This window comes from Balaenoptera acutorostrata, chromosome 14, assembly GCF_949987535.1.
Source record: "Balaenoptera acutorostrata chromosome 14, mBalAcu1.1, whole genome shotgun sequence".
NCBI classification, from domain to species: domain Eukaryota; kingdom Metazoa; phylum Chordata; class Mammalia; order Artiodactyla; family Balaenopteridae; genus Balaenoptera; species Balaenoptera acutorostrata.
The window spans coordinates 85,294,178-85,313,517 of NC_080077.1; the positions used below are offsets into that span (position 1 = coordinate 85,294,178).

Here is a 19,340-nt window from a genome sequence, read left to right on the forward strand (position 1 = left end):
GTTTCTAACTTTTTGTTTCGATTGTTATTTTCCTCTTTTCCACATGAAACTAAACCCACCAGCACTGAAAAAGGTGTTCATTTGACCAATGAGTGCAGACCTTGGACACTTCTTAGGACCAAAGCTTACTATACAACTAATCTCTGTAGTTAATGTAACTGTTCCACAAACTCCATTATAATTTAAAAACAAAAATATGATAAACTTTATAGCTTCAACATATTTTTCATATTAAAATATATAAGGTTTCTGATTTTTCTAAAAAAGCTCTCTCAGCATAACAAGTGAGCACTGGTGCCTTTTCCCTTTCACTTCGTCTTTACACTGTATCATTTTATGGAGAATTTTATATAGAGACCTCTGAAAGAACAACCCCAAATAATTTTTGATTGAAGATCAGAAGTTTTGAACTGGGGAGAGGGGTAGGCAGTACTGGTATTTCAAGGTTTCCCGAGATAGAAAGATTCAGCTGTAATTTACATAGCAGGTGCCCAACTGCTCACAATTTCCTAAACAACCACAAAATGGTGACGAATGAATTATAACAGGTATTTTATGAAAATTGATACCCAGTGAAATTGTGCATGAAGTCCAAGGTGGCCCACCTTCCTCAGAAGACAGCGATCACGGGGCCCGACACCCTCGTCATTCAGGGGAGGCTCCGGAGACCCCTCCTCCACTGGAGAGGATGCAGCCCAGTGTACGTGCCCCTTCACCAAGACGCCCGCTCTGGTTCTCAGCCGCCTCCCCATCTCTGAACTCAACCTCCAGGCAGAGTTTGGGCCATAAAACGAAGCAGTCAATTGTATCCTCCACATGAACACTTTAATTCAAGGAAACAAACATATTAAGAAGTTACTTCCCACAAGTAACTAAAACAATAAACTTCTCAACAGATGAGGGAAAAAGCAGAAGATGACAAAAGACATTCTCTCTAATCTAGGGAAAAAGCAAGAACAGTACATGTTTCTAATAAAACTACAGCATAAAAGTCCAAATTAATTTCAGATTCCTCCAACTATCTACTGGAATTAAACTTTTAAATCATTTCTCTAATAGAATTCCATTCTCTACATCCCTCTGTATCTAAAAGCAAAAGTAAAACACAGATTAATATTACTTGTAGTAACTGAGAGATGTTTACAATGAAAATTACAGGGTGTAGCAAAATTAGGCAGAAGCATAAATAAATGTAACAATGAAGTTAATCTTTCTGCTGTAAGATCTTGCTTACTTCTTCCCTCAAATGTAACACATTTTTGAACATTGTGGCTAGTACACTTCCTTTTGAACTGATGCTATTGATACAAATGGAAATGTCTCCAAAATGAAAAAGCACGAAAGTAACTTTCATTAAATTAACTGATCTTCACAGTTTGGAATGTTTCTTATGGCAAGATTTTATAATGGAGTAAAAATTTAAACTTCTGAATGAAAAGCATTCACATTAGTTAAGGCACATCTGGACACCTCCAGGCATTCATATTTATAACTATATTATTATATTATTAACTTCAGTAATAAGGAGTTTCTAAAACATGGTCTGTCCCCAAGCACAGTCTGCTGGGTGGGCTGGAACAGGCAAAAAGGCAGGGTGTACTCACTGTTACGCTAGAGATTACTCACAAATCTGCTCATGGAATAAACACTAAAGAATTCTAAATTGAAAGAAGTCAACCCTTTGTACACCCCTAATTTTCCAGATCCTACTGACCCAGGCCATCATTTTCTACAACTGCACCTACATTTGAAATGATTCTTGCTTGTCTAACTTCAGCCTACCTTACACTTAATGGATATTCCCCAAAGGAAAAAAAAAAATGGGAACTTTTTAAGTGGGAAACAAAATCGAAATCTTCAAAACTACTCCTGTAACAAAGAGTCCCCACTCACCCCAAATAAACTTGAGAGACCCACAAATGCAATTACAATCAAGCAAGATCAAGAACGCCCTTCTTTTCTCAGGTTAGAAAATAAAGCTTTTAGAAGAGCCTCAATTATAGAAAGACAAAAAAACTGGACTGATTTAGTTACTCAGTAGATTATACACTCAACCATAACTCTACTATAAACTTGGGAAATTTAACTTTAAACAATTAAACAAATATTCTCTCTCCATCAGTTCAACCAATTTTTGACAACTTGATAAGGAAGTTTACTTTCTAAAATGATTTTTTAGAGAGTAACTCAAACGTAATACTGTACTACAATATTTTTCCTTTTTCACCAGAGCATTCCTTCTGTCAGGTTAAAGTGTAAAAACTAGAAACAATGTTGGTAATTTTTAAACATAATCTTTATATTTTTAATACTTAGCAAAAAATCTTAGAACTTCTCTGGTAACTCCAGAGTCATAAGTTTTGTTTTCTCCTTGAAACTGAAAAAAGTTGTTTCTCAAAACTAAAATTCAAAATAAAACTATACCAAATAATTTTTGAACTGAGAACTGGACCTGACTTAGACAAAGCAGACATATTTTCAGTTCTGTCATGATTCTTTTCAGCTTCTTATGAGATTGAGCATGAGAATGTATAATGGTACAATACTCTTAAGGTTATAAACATTTTCTCTACAGAAATATATCTTGTCATTATATATCACTTTACAGTATTTCAAAATATTTTCACATATATCATCTTCTTTGGGATATGAAAGCACAAAATATTAGAAATATATTAGACTAACCAAGCGGTATAACATCTATTTGCGTGAAATGCAAATTAGTATTTTATCAATAGCCAATACAGTCATTTATCAATATCCTCACAGTCATGGTACAACGATAAAGTCTATATATTCACAAAAATTCAATAAAGTTTCTAGTTATTTGGCCATGCTCCACTGCGTTTTTATAACAGCTTCTTAGTAAGTTTCTGCAAGCACATGGTAGTTTTTAAAAATACAAGACATCACAGTCAAACCCAGAGGGTTGTTTCATGTCGTAACACATACACCTAAAGACACACCTATAGATCTTATTTTAAAACTATTGAATGTACAGAGTATTCTTAACAGGAAAAAACTCTAGACGTTCATAATTTTTATCTGCAAAAGGAATGCCATCCTCTCACTTGTTTCCACTGAAGAATTCTCTCATAAGTGATTTACAGATTAAACGTAGGAATCATACTGTTTCACGTGAGTATGCATTTCAAAACATGGTAGAAAAAGGCCACTGTTTTAAGTGGAAGCCAGGCAGTTTTCCCTTGAGGCTAAATATTCTCAAATTAAACAGTACAATCTAATCAAATCCCTAATTAGGAATATGCTAAAAGTTAAATTATTGAATGAAACATTTTTACTTCTAAGGGTTCTGATATACTACTAGTTTCTAAGTGATTCAGATGATATCCATTTATTTTAGTATCTGTCCACTTAATATTTTAATATCTGGTCACAAAATTTTAACACTATGCACTTAGAAAGTGTTGTGAACACTTTATCATGTATGCAAAATGGGTAAGGTATTTCAAATGAATCATATTCCTACAATTCAGCCCAATGTGACAACCTACTCTCATGCCCTAAGCTGTAAAACTGTTTATTGAGCTCGATGGGGCCATTAGAGGGCCCATGTAAAAAAAAAGAAATTGAAATGCAAAAGCAGAATTGTTTCCCCAAATCCTAATGCTCACCTCACAAAACAGTAGAAAGCAAAAACTGTCATATTATGAGAAATGATAGTGAGAAAATATTCTATATTTATTGGAATACAATATATAACACGAGCGTTACTAACATTCATATAAAATAAGTCAGATTTGAGCAACAGTGATGTTTCACGTAAACTTCAAGGCAATGAAACCCTTCTAAAGCATACTACTTGTGTGTTTATTTTCTAGAAACCCTCTGCTAAAAATCCTCTGATCTATAAAGGTAACAGAAGATGACATAATGTGATTTAAAAATAGGACACAGTAAAAATTCTCTGAGGGTTAAAGTGAACGGAACTTCCCTTAAGAGCCTAAGAAACACACAAAAGCCAATTCCTTTCTAAATGAAATGAAGTGAAAAAAATTTTTTCTGTGAATTGCTTTCACTATATTTGTACGTATGCCCTGAAGTTCTCACCACAGTGTTTGATTGTTTTCGAATGTGTAATAATTAGTAATAATAGTATAAGCAAGAAAGTTATTTGCTCTTACCCAATATTAACACACTCAGTGCTTACTAAAACTGGATATATGGGATGTCCAGTCTGTTCTCAATTTCGAGCTTTGACAACTTAGAGATGCAGCAGATTGTATTTTTTCTAAAGATATACTGTGGACTAAGCCATATTAATGTCATAGTCTGCATAACACTGAGATATTCATGGTTTTAGGGACCACTGCCTTGTTGCCAGTGCCAGATGCATGCCTTTTGAAAACGAATAATTTCCTTTCTTATTTTTTAATTCTTTAGTCATTTGCATTCAGAAACAAGCACCAAATTTGTACAGAACAGCCATAGAAGGCAAAATTCTCTTCTTGGACTTTTGCATCAGAATTTGTTTTTAAGCACTTAACACAGAAAACCATTTTTATTATTTTAAACAACGCAAATTCTTGAAATAATACAGCCGACAGTCCCCTCTATGCCACATAAATGTCACTGTAGTAGATCATCCAAATGTACACTAGAAATGCACGTGCCAGCCGACACAGGTGGCCAGTGAGGGAGAGAATGGAGAGGGGAAGAGGAAAAACAGCAGGACCGACAAACGGGGAGGGGCCAGTATATCTCCCCAAGAACATCCATCCCACTTACCAGAAACTAAAAATAAGCATGCTGAGGTGCTGTAATGAAAAAACTCCCAATTTCTTGTGAATACATCTGAGAAAACCAAATTCTTTCTCACAGCTTAAAAAAAAAAGGAATCCATAAATCGGGCAAAGGGGTGGCAACCTAACGAAATTATCCTCTTGATTTTCTTCATGTAGAGTGGAGTCTCTCCAAAGAATTTATTTGCTATATCGAAGACTACATGATTGTTTCCAGATACATTGAAAATAATTTAAAAGTAATTGTCGTGTACAGGATTCGAAAACTCACATCCCCAAAGTGTCACAGAATACATTCATTAATTGGGTCCTGTCTTCAGACTTCTGGTTAAATATTAAATTCATTCTCATCCAAAATCAAAACCAAGTGACAACTAACTGCTTACAACAGAGATCGCCAACAGCCGGCTACCCTCCGAAACGTGGCCTCACGGGTTTGTGGGCTTCCTGATAATTCACTGTAATAGTGCGTCATCGTGGGAACCTGTCTCTCCAGGACTTTCACAGTCTCTGTTATGGTTTTCCCCCTCTTCATCTGTTTCAGAGGGAGATGCACCCTCCTTTTTCTCCAGGGCATGAGCAATTGTCTCTTCTGGTTGAGGACTGGAATTTTCGGCATCACCCTCTCTCTCTGGGTCTCCTGGCCTGGCAGCCTCACTGCCGGCCTCTGAGCTGGGCCAGTCTGTCTCTTCCCCCGGCTCCCTAGGTGCCACTTTTCTGTCTTCGGCAGCTTTGCTATTTACACGCACAGCTGCAGAGGGATTTTTGGAGTCCTTGGGTTTTTTGTGCATAGACGTCTGGCTGGGATGCCCCGAGGTGGGCGGGGCGGGGGTCTTCGGGGCTTTGCTGCCCTCAGGCTGTTCCCTCCTGGGTGGTCCCCAGATAAAATTCTCTGAGGGCGTGTAATGTTTCTGGGCGAACCGCAGGAGTCTTCTCCTTTCCCTTCTGTCTCTAATTGTGTACACGAAATACTCCAGTGCGCTCTGTTTAATATTGGGGATGGTATTTTCCACAAGAGCCTCATGAAGAATAAATTTTACAAGAGGAGATTTAAAGCTTTCATATCCAAGCTCGCCGAGGCTTTTCAGAATACGAGTGATCCTTAAATAGTTGTGCTGAGACCTGGAAGAGGATTGAATACAACGAAGGAGGAAAATTAGGTGGCGGAAAACGGGGGAATAAAAACCACTGGGAAACTACTTTTGATGGAAGCGTAAGCTGTGAAAACATGCCTTGTAATGACTTTGCTAAAAGTTGTAGTAGACACCGCTAAGAAGAATAAAACAGAAGATGTGAAACCCCTGTACCTCAGTGTAATGCCAATCTATGTAAAACTCCAACGCATAAAATAAATTCTCCTTTTTCCTTTAGTTCTTCGTACTTGAAAAACATTTAGATTTTAACTGTATTCCCACGGACGTTGAATTGCTGTTTGTTTGCTAAATACACTGAGGATGACTATCTACTACACAAATGTATCGTACCTGTCACAGGTAAACAGCGCTGAGCATTGGTTACCAGCCGAATGTATGACTTACAGGGTCGGCGGGCCAGCAGAACCCGCCATATCAACCAACTCAGAAGGAAAGCGGCAGAAACCATCCTACCTTGCTAGAACAACTCCGACAAAGGAGGCAGAGCTGACTTATTTAGCAGAGCAAAGAGTGCAGGCTTTGGAGTCAGAAGTGAATTCACACCCTAGCTGTGCCATCAACAGCTACGTGAAATCACGGCACCTCTAAGGCTCAAGTACCCTCACCTGTAACGCGGGAAAAAGGGCCCACACCTCACTGCACTTGTAAGCATCGAATTAGCTGACATATATGCAGAGCATGTGGAACTCAATAAATATCAGATACTATTTAACATCAGTATAATTATCGGTATCGGTCTTATTCAGATTTGGTACTAAGGACTACCATATGTGTACTTATCCCAACTTAATCACCTCATTCTCTCCCATCTGTGGCCTCTCTCTCGCCTCCTCTTTCCCTATCACAGAATTTAAAATTTTGCTTCTAATGGCATTGACTGCAAAGACTCCTCTTTCCCCAGATTGCACTAACATCTTTCTTTTTTTGTCCCAAAACTAAAGCCATTAGCAGATGAAAGCTTTCCAAACCTATTTTGTCACAATTCATAATCTTGCCCCCCCCACCTCACTTAGCCCAAGAGTCGCTTTATTACAAATACCTGGCTGCATCCTAAGGGAACCTTCAGGTCCATGTATTAATCACGTGTGTCATCAACAGCCCAGGTTAGTTACTCACCCAATATTGCACCACTTATTCCTCACTTCCCCAAACCTGTCTATACCTCAGACACTGAACTTTAGACAAGCATCGCATACACCTGCCTTGGTTTCCACAAGTGCTTGGTATTCACTTAGGAATAACTAGCAACTTATTTGGGAAGCATGGAGAAGGATACTGAATTATTTGAGGGATGGAAGGGTGTCGTTCCATAGCCTTATATTTTAAAAGGAGAGTTAGTTTGGACAAAACTAAACCCTTAATGATACGGGCTCACCAGACACTGGAAATGACAAGTCCAGCAGTTTTCATTATCTCCAACCTTCTGGATGTTTACCAAAATAGTGTTCTCTTACTATTCAACTCTTTAAAGGCCAAAGGGTACAACATAGCACAGATACATTTCAGTTTTATGAATCTGTATTTGTTAATAGTTAGGAAGTACCAGTCTTTTGAGACAATACAAATTTGAGTGAAGTTAAGACAATGTCTTTATCAGCAAGACTGATCCAATGTAGAGTTTGCATACTCTAAAAACTTGGTGGTAAAATCCCAACATCTGCTTCATAAGTCTATGAGAAAGAGAGATATGGAAAAGCGGAAGAATGTTTTCCTTTAAAAACCCCAAAGAAGAGTTATATGACACAACAAAATTTACTATATTTGCAAGCAGCTCAATTTCACATATGCAGTCCAGGATGAATGACCAAGATAAAATTTCTGTGCACACTTATCTGTATCAACACGTTCTCCAATTAAAAAGTTTACATAAGAGTAGAAAAGGACAAACACTTGGGTTAAAGAGAATGAAGATCAGGATTATAGAACAAAATCATACAAGAAAGAAATCGGGTGTTTCAGTATGATTTGAAATAAATGTCACAAAGAAATACAAAAAAACCCCCCACTCTCCTAGAGCTGTGAGTAGACTTTGGGGTCGCATAGCAGATAAAAGAGAGAAGCTGGGCTTCCAGACAGCGGTAAGGGCAGTAAGAAGGGCTGAAGCTGTCAGGAAGAGTAGGTTAGCGAGGAAAGGACACACAAAAGCCAAGAACCAGGAGACAGAAAGTAAAAGTGAGAGGGGATTCCAGGGTCTAAAATACAGCTCTGTAATCCAAGGTGATTACAAATAAAATTGGAAATCCGTCTTAGTGGTTGGTCTATATATCTGCACTCTCGTGTTTGAAAATGTTTTACCTCTTTTAGTCATGGTCACTTGTTCACTAAACTTTATTTCACTTGATTTTCATTCAATATTTTTTATCCGCTGGGCTACTATAAATGTATTGAGCTCCCTGCTTACTGTGAAAAACTCAAGATGTCATACAGATTAAAACACAAATAAAAGCTGTAAGCAATACCCACGGAAAGGAAAAATGATGGTGGAAAGAAAGGGAGCAGGATGGGGCGGTAAGGGTCAGGTTTCCCTCCCCATCCCAAGCTAGGAGATCATTCAACGAAAGCCTTCAGAAGGGTGGTTTCCAGCTACTAATTTGAGGATCTGACAATAAAACTCCAAGGAGGATTTAGGCAGACAAACCTGTTTTGTTCATCATTATTCATTCAACAAACATTCACTAAGTATGATTGCTATTCCGACCAAAACAAAACCAGGTGGAGATTCTCTAAAACGATAGTCGTGGGTACACGGAAGATGAGATGCTACCAGATCCTCTTCAAAGGCTGCCTTCTGCCGTCCTTCATGTCAACAGGCTACTTGCACACAGCTTTCTGTGACAGTCTCACATAAGTGCTTAGAAACTCTGTCCAGAGATAGCTACCTGCATTGCTTAGGCAGAGGCGTATATACTTCTGCTATAAGTGCTCTACAGAAATCAAAGTGAACTTGAGTTATGAGTTAATGGGTGTTCTAGTCAAGATCATAAAGCTTTATGCCCATATCCTGCGTGTTTTAGGGCAAGCTACCATTTTAACAGCGTTGATTATAACTAATAAAGTAAATGGAAGGCTTAAACATTAATATTGTACTCATACTCATTTTACCCAAGCAAGATAAAAGTTCAAGGAAAACACAAAAAATTTAGTTAATCAATGCAAAAAATTCTGTTTGGGGCAAAGAAAAATTTCTTAGGTTAGTTTTAATTTTGTTTTTCTCTTAGTACTTGCCCAGTTCAGCGAATTACAATGTGCTAAAAATGTTTAAAGTTGGTTTTATAGTCCAGTGCTCATAAGTCACCCTATAATTAAAAAGAAAAAGGGCTTCCTTGGTGGCGCAGTGGTTAAGAATCCGCCTGCCAATGCAGGAGACACAGGTTCGAGCCCTGGTCCAGGAAGATCCCACATGCCGCAGAGCAACTAACCCCGTGTGCCACAAATCCTGAGCCTGCGCTCTAGAGCCCGTGAGCCACAACTACTGAGCCCGCTCCGCAACAAGAGAAGCCACTGCAATGAGAAGCCCGCACACTGCAACGAAGAGTAGCCCCTGCTCGCCGCAACTAGAGAAAGCCCGCGTGCAGCAACGAAGACCCAACTCAGCCAAAAATAAATAAATAAATAAAAAATTAAAAAAGAAGAAAAAGCCAGTTTGCATGCAAAGAAAATAATAATAATAAAAAAAGAAACTTTGGGCATAAGTGTTAATGAAAGTTATAAATATCCAAGCAAAAGAATATAGCAAATCAATTCCAAATAAACTGGTAAAACTTTCTTCCAGGTGTTTGGCTTTATTAACTAAAAATGGGCCTCTGGGTTTTTTTTTGTTTTTTTTGTTTTTTTTAATATTTATTTATTTATTTGGCTGCACCGGGTCTTAGTTGCGGCACGTGGGATCTTTAGTTGCGGCATGCGAACTCTTAGTTGCGGCATGTGGGATCTAGTTCCCTGACCAGGGATCGAACCCAGTCCCCCGGAATTGGGAGTGCAGAGTCTTAGCCACTGGACCACCAGGGAAGTCCCTGGGCTTCTGGTTTTGACCTAAATGGCGAAGATTCTAATTTTCCCTCTTTCTTAGTAAAATGTACGCGTACCTGTCAGTCTTATGAAATGATTTTTATGTCATAGGCTTAATTCATGGATTTAATCTAAGCAGGCACTGTGCCTGAGGTGCATGCTGAGCTACCAGAATCTCACAGCCTCGGGGAGGGGTCTGGAAAAGTGTCACAAACAACAACCATAAAGGCCGAGCAACGTGGTGTAAAGAGGGAGCGAGGCCACACTTGGCTGGGGGCAGCGCAGATGCTTCAGGAAGAAACAGCTCTGAAACCGAGCAGCCGCGTTTCTACCTGGAATGTCATTCCTTTTTGGCTGCTGCTTTGTTTTGCTTTAGAATATAGACCAGGAATAAAATGCATTTCAGATGAGCTTTTGAATTCAAATTCCCGAGTCCATCTGTTGCTCAGTTCTATGAGCCACAGAGAGAATTCCAACCCGGGGTAAACACCACAGCAGCCCGGGTCGCACTGCGGGGCTTTACTTACTCGTTCAGGTGCTGAAACCTTTCCTGCCAGTTAACAGCCCGAGCAACATTTCCAGTTTTATCTATCAGTTTTATTCCAAAAAATTCCAACATCATTTTATAAGCCAAGAGGAATCTTCTAATCGCCTCTTTTGTTTTCTTGAATTCCTAATGAAAAAAGAAAAGTCAGCTGGGTGACTCGGACTTACCAGGGCCATCAAATGGCAATATTATTTGGCTAATTCACACCAAATGAAATGAGCGTGCCTTACCTCAATTTCATACGTAGTTAGTTCTTTAGCATAAAAGTTCAAGCCTTGTTCTCTCAGGGGGAAAAGCCTACGTTTTAGAAAAATAATATTTTTATATTAATGCTGCCTGGGAGACACACATGATGAAACAGGTGCGAGAGAGGGCACACGACTGACCATTGGATGTAGGTGTGGCTGTATTCCAGCTTCTCGTAATCTCCTTTCCACTTACTGAGGACTTCTTCAATGTAAACACCTAAAGAGTAAAGATTTAGAACACGAACCAGACGTGTAAAACATTGTTGGAGGCATTTTAAGACTGAATCGCTTAAGCCTCACGTTAAACCTTAACAACGGCACACGACAACAATGCTTCTGTAAGACGAATACCCCATGCCATATACGCTGTTACGTAATAAGCCTAATTCTAAAAAAAGTTTACGGCGCCTCAGATCGCAGAAAGCGCTACCGGACACTTACTCTACAGCAGAGGCTGGCAACCTATGGCCTGCCATCTGCTTTATAAATAAAGCTTTATTGGAACACAGCCAGGCACATCCATTCACGTATTTTCTATCATAACAGGGGAGTTGAGTAGTTGCAACAGAGATTGCGTGGCCCGCAAAGCTGAGGATATTTACTCTCCGGCTCTGTACAGAGAAAGTTGGCCAACCCCTGCCCTGGAGGGCCAGAGAGTTCTTGAAATACTAGATCAAATAAAAATGAAATGTATGCCAGGCAAAAAGAAAGGAAGGAGACAAAGATGGGAAGAAGAGAAAGGAGAGAAGCAGGGAAAAGAAGAAAAGGGAGGAGAGAAAAGGGAAAGGAAATGGTGGTGAGCGCCTCCTAGCGGCGGGGGCCGGGATTACACAGGGTGTAGCCAGCCCGCTGAATCCCCCCAGCACTGCCTCAAACCAGCCTCACCAGCCCTGCTTTACTACTGAGGACGTGGTGTGATTTGCTCAGTCACACACTAACAAAACCAGGAGTAGAACACAGGTCTTTCTGGTTCTGAAACGTAAGCCCTCTTCTTCACCACATCCAGTTCTTCTCCTATAAGAACTTATCACGGCAAAATCCTCTGCTTCCCAAATCTGTCTAGTCACAACTGACTGTGCGTCCATTTAGTCAATTTTACAGGAAAAGACACAACAACCTAATATCTTTCTAAACATAACTCATCTCGTTCTCGTTTCCTCCAGAGATCACCAGTTTGTACTAGAGGTCCACACTCAGGGTTTTTGGTAAAAGGCTGTTTTTTAATCATCAGCATGTTGAAGCCATTTACCTCCATAATTTCCCATTTGTTTCCCCTTCTATCTATCCCTCCTCCTACTTAATAAGTAACATACATCGTTGCAGCCTTATGCTTACTGGCAAGTGTGGGGGGTGTGTGTGTGTGTGTGTGTGTGTGTGTGTTCACACATACCAGGAAGGAAAGTGAGAGTTGATGTAATTTATTTAATAAACTAGAATAACATTTTATGTGACCTTAGCTAAAACTTCTGACCTCCACCAGTCTTATAAGATTTCCAAATAACTTTGGTGATAAAGATTACAAAAAATTAATGCATTGCTTTAAGTTATTGCTCTAAATTACCACCTCAAAAATAAATTCACTGTTAGAAACATAAAAATAAGTGAGTTAAATACTGTCATTATCTCTACGTTCAATGTTTTTAATATTTTGAAGGCATTCCTTTGGGAAAATTTTTTTTAATTCACATCAGAGTCAAATTAGCTATCTATCATTGCATTTCTTCAAAAGGTTTTCTTACTCCAGGCCCTAAAAAGCTGACTAATTTAATGAATACTATTTCAGTTAGTAAATAAAGCAGTACCTTTCTACCGTTAGTCAATACAACAGGGCATTTTTATCTAGAGGGCTCCTTCCAAAACAGGGCAGACTTCTGGGACACCAGACATCAACTAAAGATAAGGGGATCTGGCCATTGCAGCAAAGTTCTTACATCCTAATTTCGAACTGGCGTATCTGCCGCTGCACAAATATAGGGAATTCCTTAGATATTCCTCAGCCAGTTAGTTCATCAAAGAATGCAAGGTCCTGCCACTCGGAGAGCTTTGCAATCCATGACCCTCGCTCCCTGACTCACGCTGCTGGGGATCTGGCTGGGTTTCCACTGAGAGTAAAGAACAGCAGCCAGGGCCATCTGGTCACCTCACAGAGATAAGGGCTCTACGGACGGGGAACAGCCAGCTTTCTGGCTTGACCTGGATAAAATGAGGACGCCCACCACGAACCACGGCCTGGTGCCTGGGTGAATCGTGCATATCACCACGGAGACTGCACCCTCTCACTAAAGGTTTAGGAAAGATCCTGGGAGGGCAACTGTAGAGTGTGGAGGAAGGCCAGTATATCTGACAGAGTTGCGTGGAGATCTACAGTGTCTGCAGTTCCCTCCCTGGGATGTTGGAACGCTGAACTGGGGCTGCTCTAGTTCCCTGACCTTGAATCTGAAAATCGACGGGAAAGATTATTCTAATAGAAAAACCACCTTTCAATTATGTTCCAAAGATTTTCCGGGTTTGGCACAGTGAAAAGAACACCGAACTCTGGAGCCCAGATCCAAGTCTATGATCAAGTCTATGATCAAGTCGGTCATCAAGACCCAGCAACTTCATCTTTAAAATGAGGAAACTGAATTTGATCTCCCCTATGGTTCCTTAATAAACTAATATTCTATGGTTCTCAAAATCTCCTCTTTTCCTCTCACAAAAATGGCCCCCACTACCTTTCAGATAGTAGTTGCCACTGTAAACAGGTGGTGGGAAGGACTGCTAATCCTCAAGTTACTCCCTCAGAATCCGCTGAGCAGATGCTTACAGCTCAAGGGTCTAGGACTCTGGGGACACAGTGGACGTCAGGGCAGAGTCAAGCCAGTCAGTGAACAATGAATGCACTGACCATGGAATGAACAAAGAATGACAAGCGGTACTACTATTTAAAGCTTGCTTTTTACCAAGGTAGCGGATTACTCACCATCAGGCTTAAATGGAATTTTATTCTTATAAAAACGAAGATTGCTCAAGTCATTTTGATATCGGATATCTTTGAAGTTCTGCTAAAGGAAAAAATAAATCAATCTCCAGCATATGGACATATAAAAAAAGGCACAAGGACCTTCCTTGCACATTTGCTCACTGGCACCACAAAGTAACAAAGACAGAAGGGAAATATTTTACATTTTAGAAAAAAAAATTCTATAGTCTTACTGGGTACTGGTGTCGGTATTTGTACAAATCCCTCGCAGCATAAAAACTTCTCTTTGGTTTGGCAGATACTTCAGTGGAATCAGCACCCTAAAATAAAAAATGAAATTCCATTTACATGTTGAAGCAAGATAATTTCACCAAAACGTTTCCAGAACAAACTTAAAATAATGAACATCCATAAAGAAAGCCTGAAAAGGGTCAAGATGTCCAGATAAATGAAGATATTATAAATGTCGTCTTAATAATGCTTACTAGCAACATTTGCTGGCATTCTCGTTTCCTGAGTTGAAGCCAATAACCTTTGTCCTAAGGTGTTTCACTAAAAAAACTTTATTATTCACCAAAAGCCTATAGAGGCCAAATGTTATGATCGGTATCCATTAGAAACCTTAAAACCTTAGAATTCTTAAAATGAATTCAAGACCTATATTTTACCAGAGGTTACACAAGTGATTCTTTGACCAAACTTATTTTAGAATACTTTACATAACACTAAAAAAAAAAGTGTTAAGATAATAAATCAATTCCTCAAAGAAAATTGTCATTAATTTTGCAATGTTTAGCTGTACTTGGAAGTCAAGTAATATTAATGCAAGGAAAGGGGGTTTTTAACACAAACTAAATAGCTTTCTAAATTCCACCCTTTACAGCACCATAACAGGTACACAAAGGTATGAATAACCTTCCATTAATTCAGTGATAATACAATGTGATAAAAGCTAGCAAATTTCAAATATATACACACAAAGCAATAAAAGCTCTCAATTGGAATGAACTTCACATTACACTGTAGTAACTTATATGTGGTAGTTTACTCACACTATTTAAATTCTAAACAAAACTCCCAGCCCCATGACATAATTTTGAAAATATAAGATACAGGTCAATATAATCAGTTTGCATTCCCTAACTGCATGTGTCAATACTATTATAACGTACAGGAACTTGCTTTGGGTCCAGTGTCACACAGAAGGGCAACAAGACTGGTGACAATGATGAAACAGATGACAAAGTTTAGGTCTGAATATTCATTAAGAGCTCTGCCCCTACCCTTTTCTCCTCAGCCCCCGCCCCCATCTGTGCTGACAGACTGGCATCCTCTAAGCAGTCCTCACACGTTTCTGAAGTGGCGTGATTCTCACTATTACTACAAGTACAGAGATACTTACCAGACTCGCTGGTGTTTTAACACGGGCTACTCTGTCACATTACGTAAGCAAGGCAAAGCTTATGTTCTGGTCCTTGCCACACGTGTCAAAATAGCTCTGCCTAGCAGGTTTCTGAATCTATTTAGCCTGAGCTACAACCCCATGACTCATCATCTGACATGTGTGTATAGAAAGCACTTTTCCATGTACAAAGCACATATATTATTTCCTTTGATTCTTATAACACACCTGGCAGGCAGTTAGGAGTGCTTCCATCTTAGAAACAAGGTAACCCAGGCTCGGAGAATTTCACCGACACCAAGAGCCCAGCGACAGCGGGAGAATGAGAACCCCAGGCTCTGGGCTCCAAGTCTAACTAATTAGGTCTGAATCAGTTTCAGCTCCACCAAATGCGATGGATCATTATAGAGACCGTGGTGTAACGTCAAAGGCCCAAAACTGGGAGTCAGGATACTTGGGCTGAGTCTTCCCTCTGCTGCTGCTTTGTGAGGCTTTTAACTGAATCCTAGTTTGATCCTCTTTGAAATGAGAATGACTCACACACTACCTATTTCCCAGGATTTTCACGGGAACGCCCACTTCCTCCATCCTCTAAATGTGCCAACCTGCCGGCAGGGTCCCTGCTCCCCCCCACTTCCCGCTCCTTTGGTCTCTCTATCCCACCCACTTTCACCTGCTCAGTCACTGATTTTGTTCCTTAACATATTATTCCTAGTTCCTGTGTCACCAAAATGTCCCTGTCTTCTGGGTCATTTCCTTCAGCAAACATGCTGTGGTATCTCTCATCTTAAAACAAACATACGCAAATTGGAACTGACCCAAACCCCACCTGAATGACAGATCCACAGCTCTGCTCCCTTTTACAGTAAAGCCTCACCGGAGAGCTGCCCAGAGTCGCTGTCTGTCTCCTCTCCTCCCATGTACCACCCCAACCGGGCTTTCATCCTCCGCATTCCATCCAAACAACTCTTGTGAATGTCACCTAACAAACTTCCATCTTACTGAGCATCCCGCTGGGTGCTCAACTCAGGCAACCTCCCAGCAGCATGGGGTCAGCTGACCCCTCTCCTTCCTGAAAGACTGTCACATGCCACACCTGCCCTGGTTTCCTTCCCATCTCATCGGTCGCCCCTGGTCAGCCTCATCTTTGGCTCCTCCTCCTCACGTGCTCTCAGTGGAGGAGTGCCCAGGGCTTGACCACATTTCTCACGCTCCTTGATGACCCCATTATCTTCCCAGGACTTTAAGTACCTCCACCCTTACATGCTGATGACTCCAGTTCTGGACCGAGGCGCCGCTCGTAATTAACTACTCACCAGCTCCACTTGGATGTCTCATTAGATATTAAACCCAAGAGCAGTCCTGACTTAACCTCGGCTGCTGCTTTCTCCCTAGACTTCCCCATCTCAGTTCATGGCACTGTCGTTTGTCAACTATTCACTCGGACTAGGAATACAGCAATGCAGCTGGTAAGAAGTAGTCAGTCTGGGACAGACTTTAAAGGTAGCTCCAGTAGTTCTTGCAAATGACTGTGGGGAGTAGGGAACAGATGAGGTGGACAGTCAAGAGCAGCATTAAAAATACAAGTGGGCTTCCCTGGTGGCGCAATGGTTGAGAATCTGCCTGCCAATGCAGGGGACACGGGTTCGAGCCCTGGTCTGGGAAGATCCCACATGCCGCGGAGCAACTGGGCCCGTGAGCCACAATTACTGAGCCTGCGCGTCTGGAGCCTGTGCCCCGCAACAGGAGGGGCCGCGATAGTGAGAGGCCCGCGCACCGCGATGAAGAGTGGCCCCCGCTCGCCGCAACTAGAGAAAGCCCTCGCACAGAAACGAAGACCCAACACAGCCTAAATAAATAAATAAATAAATAAAATCTGAGCGTTGTGTTTCTAAAAAAAAAAAAAAAAGTAGAAGTTACATGGTGATACTGAGAAGAAAAATTAATCATTAAAGGGGAAAAGGAAGGGTTGGTGACATTTACCATTTACTGGGGTTGCAATTAACTGATTAAAACATTAATTATAAAACTGTCTTATATAGATGGACCAGGTTAGTTGGACTGAATCTGAGCGGGTGTTTTTTGACATCCCAAACGTCTTCAGAAGGTTTCTTCATTTGGAGACAAGTGGAAGAGAAGAACACTGGAATACAGTGTCTCATACTTCCCTGAGGTTGAGTTCGCAAGGCAAGATGACCCAGTAGCAAGGGGCAGAGTTGCATTCACGACTCCAGCAGGTCAGAAGTTCTGATGCTGGTGACAGGCATACTTGGGTTTGCAACCCCCCCTCTCCCTGGATGATCTTGGGCAAGCTTCTCCTAAGCCTCAGTTTTCTCTAAAGTGGGGACTCAAAACAGGAACTCCCACCGTACCCCACCCCTGAAACTGCAGTTGATGGAAATGACCTGGATAGCATAGAGCCTGCACTAAGACTGTTTCCTGCTGACCCAAAAAGAGATGATCGTCAACATGTAGAAGGCAGCCTTCCTATAAAATATACCGCTGATTCCTCTCCTCGAGCCAAGAGCCCGTGCGTACATCAGATTTGGGGCTCCACTTCCCACCCTCATCCCCCCATGGCTGATGGGAAGGAGGGCCCAACCCGGGACCACCAGCCTGTCAGAGCTCTGCCAGGCGCACTTCTTCAGAGGCTTGGCCATGCAGCTCCTCCTTTTTGAAGTTTTCTGGATTATTTTCAGGCCATCAGAGGTTAAAAGGGATATTTATCTCCTCACTAACCTCTCCTCCGAATTGTAGTGGGCAAATGACTTAAGCACAGCTGGATCAACAAGTCTTCCGGGTGAAATAGGATTTTTGAAGCGTGCCCTGAACTCCTGGGTTGGAAGGCCTGACTTGGAAGAGGAACCCTGATGTTTTAAAGTCGGATGGGGACTCCCGCCGTAGGGAGACTGCTCGCTGCTCCATCGCAGTCCCACCTCATTCCGGGTTTTTTGTTTGTTTGTTTGTTTTTTACCAATAACACGCACTAGACGGGTTTTCACAATCCTCTGTTCGGAGGCAGGTTCCTCCCACCCCGCCTTCCATCACCCGTCTGCGGAGGCAGAGAAGACACCCCTCCAAGTTGGGTTCTGCCCGGAGGGACCGCCTCGTCGTGCCCGCGCTCAGGCCCCAGGCCGGCAGCGGACGGCCCCGGGCGACCTCCGCTCGCAGGCCTGGGTCCCGGGGTAGCGGGACGGCGGGGGGAGGACGAGCCGTCCCGCTCAGCCCCCGCCCAGGCCCCGCGCGCGGGGGTCGCCCGGGGCCGCCCCCTTCCCGGCGGCGTCCCCCCCATCCCGGCCCGAGGCCCCCGCGGCCGCGTACCTGCTCGGCGCCCGCCGCCTCGGCGTCCCGGTCGGGCGCGGGGCTGGCGCGTGGCCGGCCGCCGGCTCGCTCCGGGGGCTCCGGGGGATCCGGGGGCTGCGCGGGCTCCCGCCCCGGGCCCTCGCCGCCGCCCGGCCCCGGTTCCTCGGGCTCGGGCTCCGAGTCCGTCTGCCAGGTGGAGTCGCAGTCCTCCACGGTGGTGGGCTCGCGCACGCCGACCCCGCCGAGCAGGTTGCCCATCGGAGAGGCGGGCGCGGGCGGGCGCGGGGCTCCGGGCTCCGGCTGCGGCGGCGCTAGGGCCCGGGCAGGGCCGCGGCCAGGGCGCTGGGCGGCACCTCGGCGCCCAGCCCGCTCCGCCTGCGCGCGGCGAGCGGCGGGCGCAGGGCGGGGAGGAGCCCGCGGCCCCGGGACCGCCGCCCGCGCCCGAGCCCGCCCATCGCTCCCGCCTCCTTGGCCCCGCGCGCCGCGCCCGCAGCTCTGCCCCCCGGAAGGCCCGCCTCCCTCGGCCTCGGACGTGCCCGGGGGGCGGATCGGGGTCCGAGGAGGCGTCGCCGTCTGCGGGCGAGTCCCGTCCACATCCCGCCCCCTCTCCCGGCTGGTCCGGGAGGAAGACGGATTGGCCGCGGCAGAAGACAAAACTGGTGGTGACCGGGCAGCACATCAATAGAAACCCCGAGCTACCGGGACTGCATCTGGGCAGCCATCCGGAGTCCCCGCGGACCACAAAGTCAAAGCTGTCTGCTACCTCATCCAAGGAGCAAAAGCAGCAATAACCATCAGACTTTCACCTGCATCCGGGGATGGTTTCACTAACACCCACTCCGCATCTGTGCTCGGAGGAAAAACTCAGAATCCTCGGCCCCTTGGTCTGTCCTGTAAATGGAAGGACAGCAGGGGAAAACGTGTTTTAGAAGTACCTAAAGGTGAAACAGCAC

The 19,340-nt window shown here is 43.1% G+C and overlaps 1 protein-coding gene across 2 annotated transcripts; it reads right to left on the bottom strand.

Moving 5' to 3' along the window:
- Positions 1-803: 803 nt before the first annotated feature.
- Positions 804-18,811, bottom strand: OGFRL1 (opioid growth factor receptor like 1). Of its 2 annotated transcripts, none has more exons than XM_057527896.1 (7): positions 18,406-18,811; positions 13,916-14,002; positions 13,683-13,761; positions 10,859-10,937; positions 10,703-10,769; positions 10,453-10,598; positions 804-5,885 (listed from the first exon to the last, which is right to left on the bottom strand). In XM_057527896.1, exons 1-7 carry the CDS (start codon positions 18,643-18,645, stop codon positions 5,219-5,221), a joined length of 1,365 nt encoding a protein of 454 aa, XP_057383879.1. In that variant the 5' UTR covers positions 18,646-18,811; the 3' UTR covers positions 804-5,218. The 2 variants fall into 2 exon arrangements, with proteins under 2 accessions (XP_057383879.1, XP_057383878.1); XM_057527895.1 differs by having other exon boundaries at positions 13,683-13,764.
- Positions 18,812-19,340: the final 529 nt, after the last annotated feature.

Coding starts and splice junctions, on each gene's coding strand:
- OGFRL1 (XM_057527895.1), bottom strand. CDS start 18,645: ATGGGCAACCTGCTCGGCGGGGTCGGCGTGCGCGAGCCCACCACCGTG. Junction 13,765..13,915: donor AATACCGACACCAGTACCCA/GTAAGACTATAG, acceptor TTTTTCCTTTAG/CAGAACTTCAAAGATATCCG. Junction 10,770..10,858: donor AGCCACACCTACATCCAATG/GTCAGTCGTGTG, acceptor TCTAAAACGTAG/GCTTTTCCCCCTGAGAGAAC.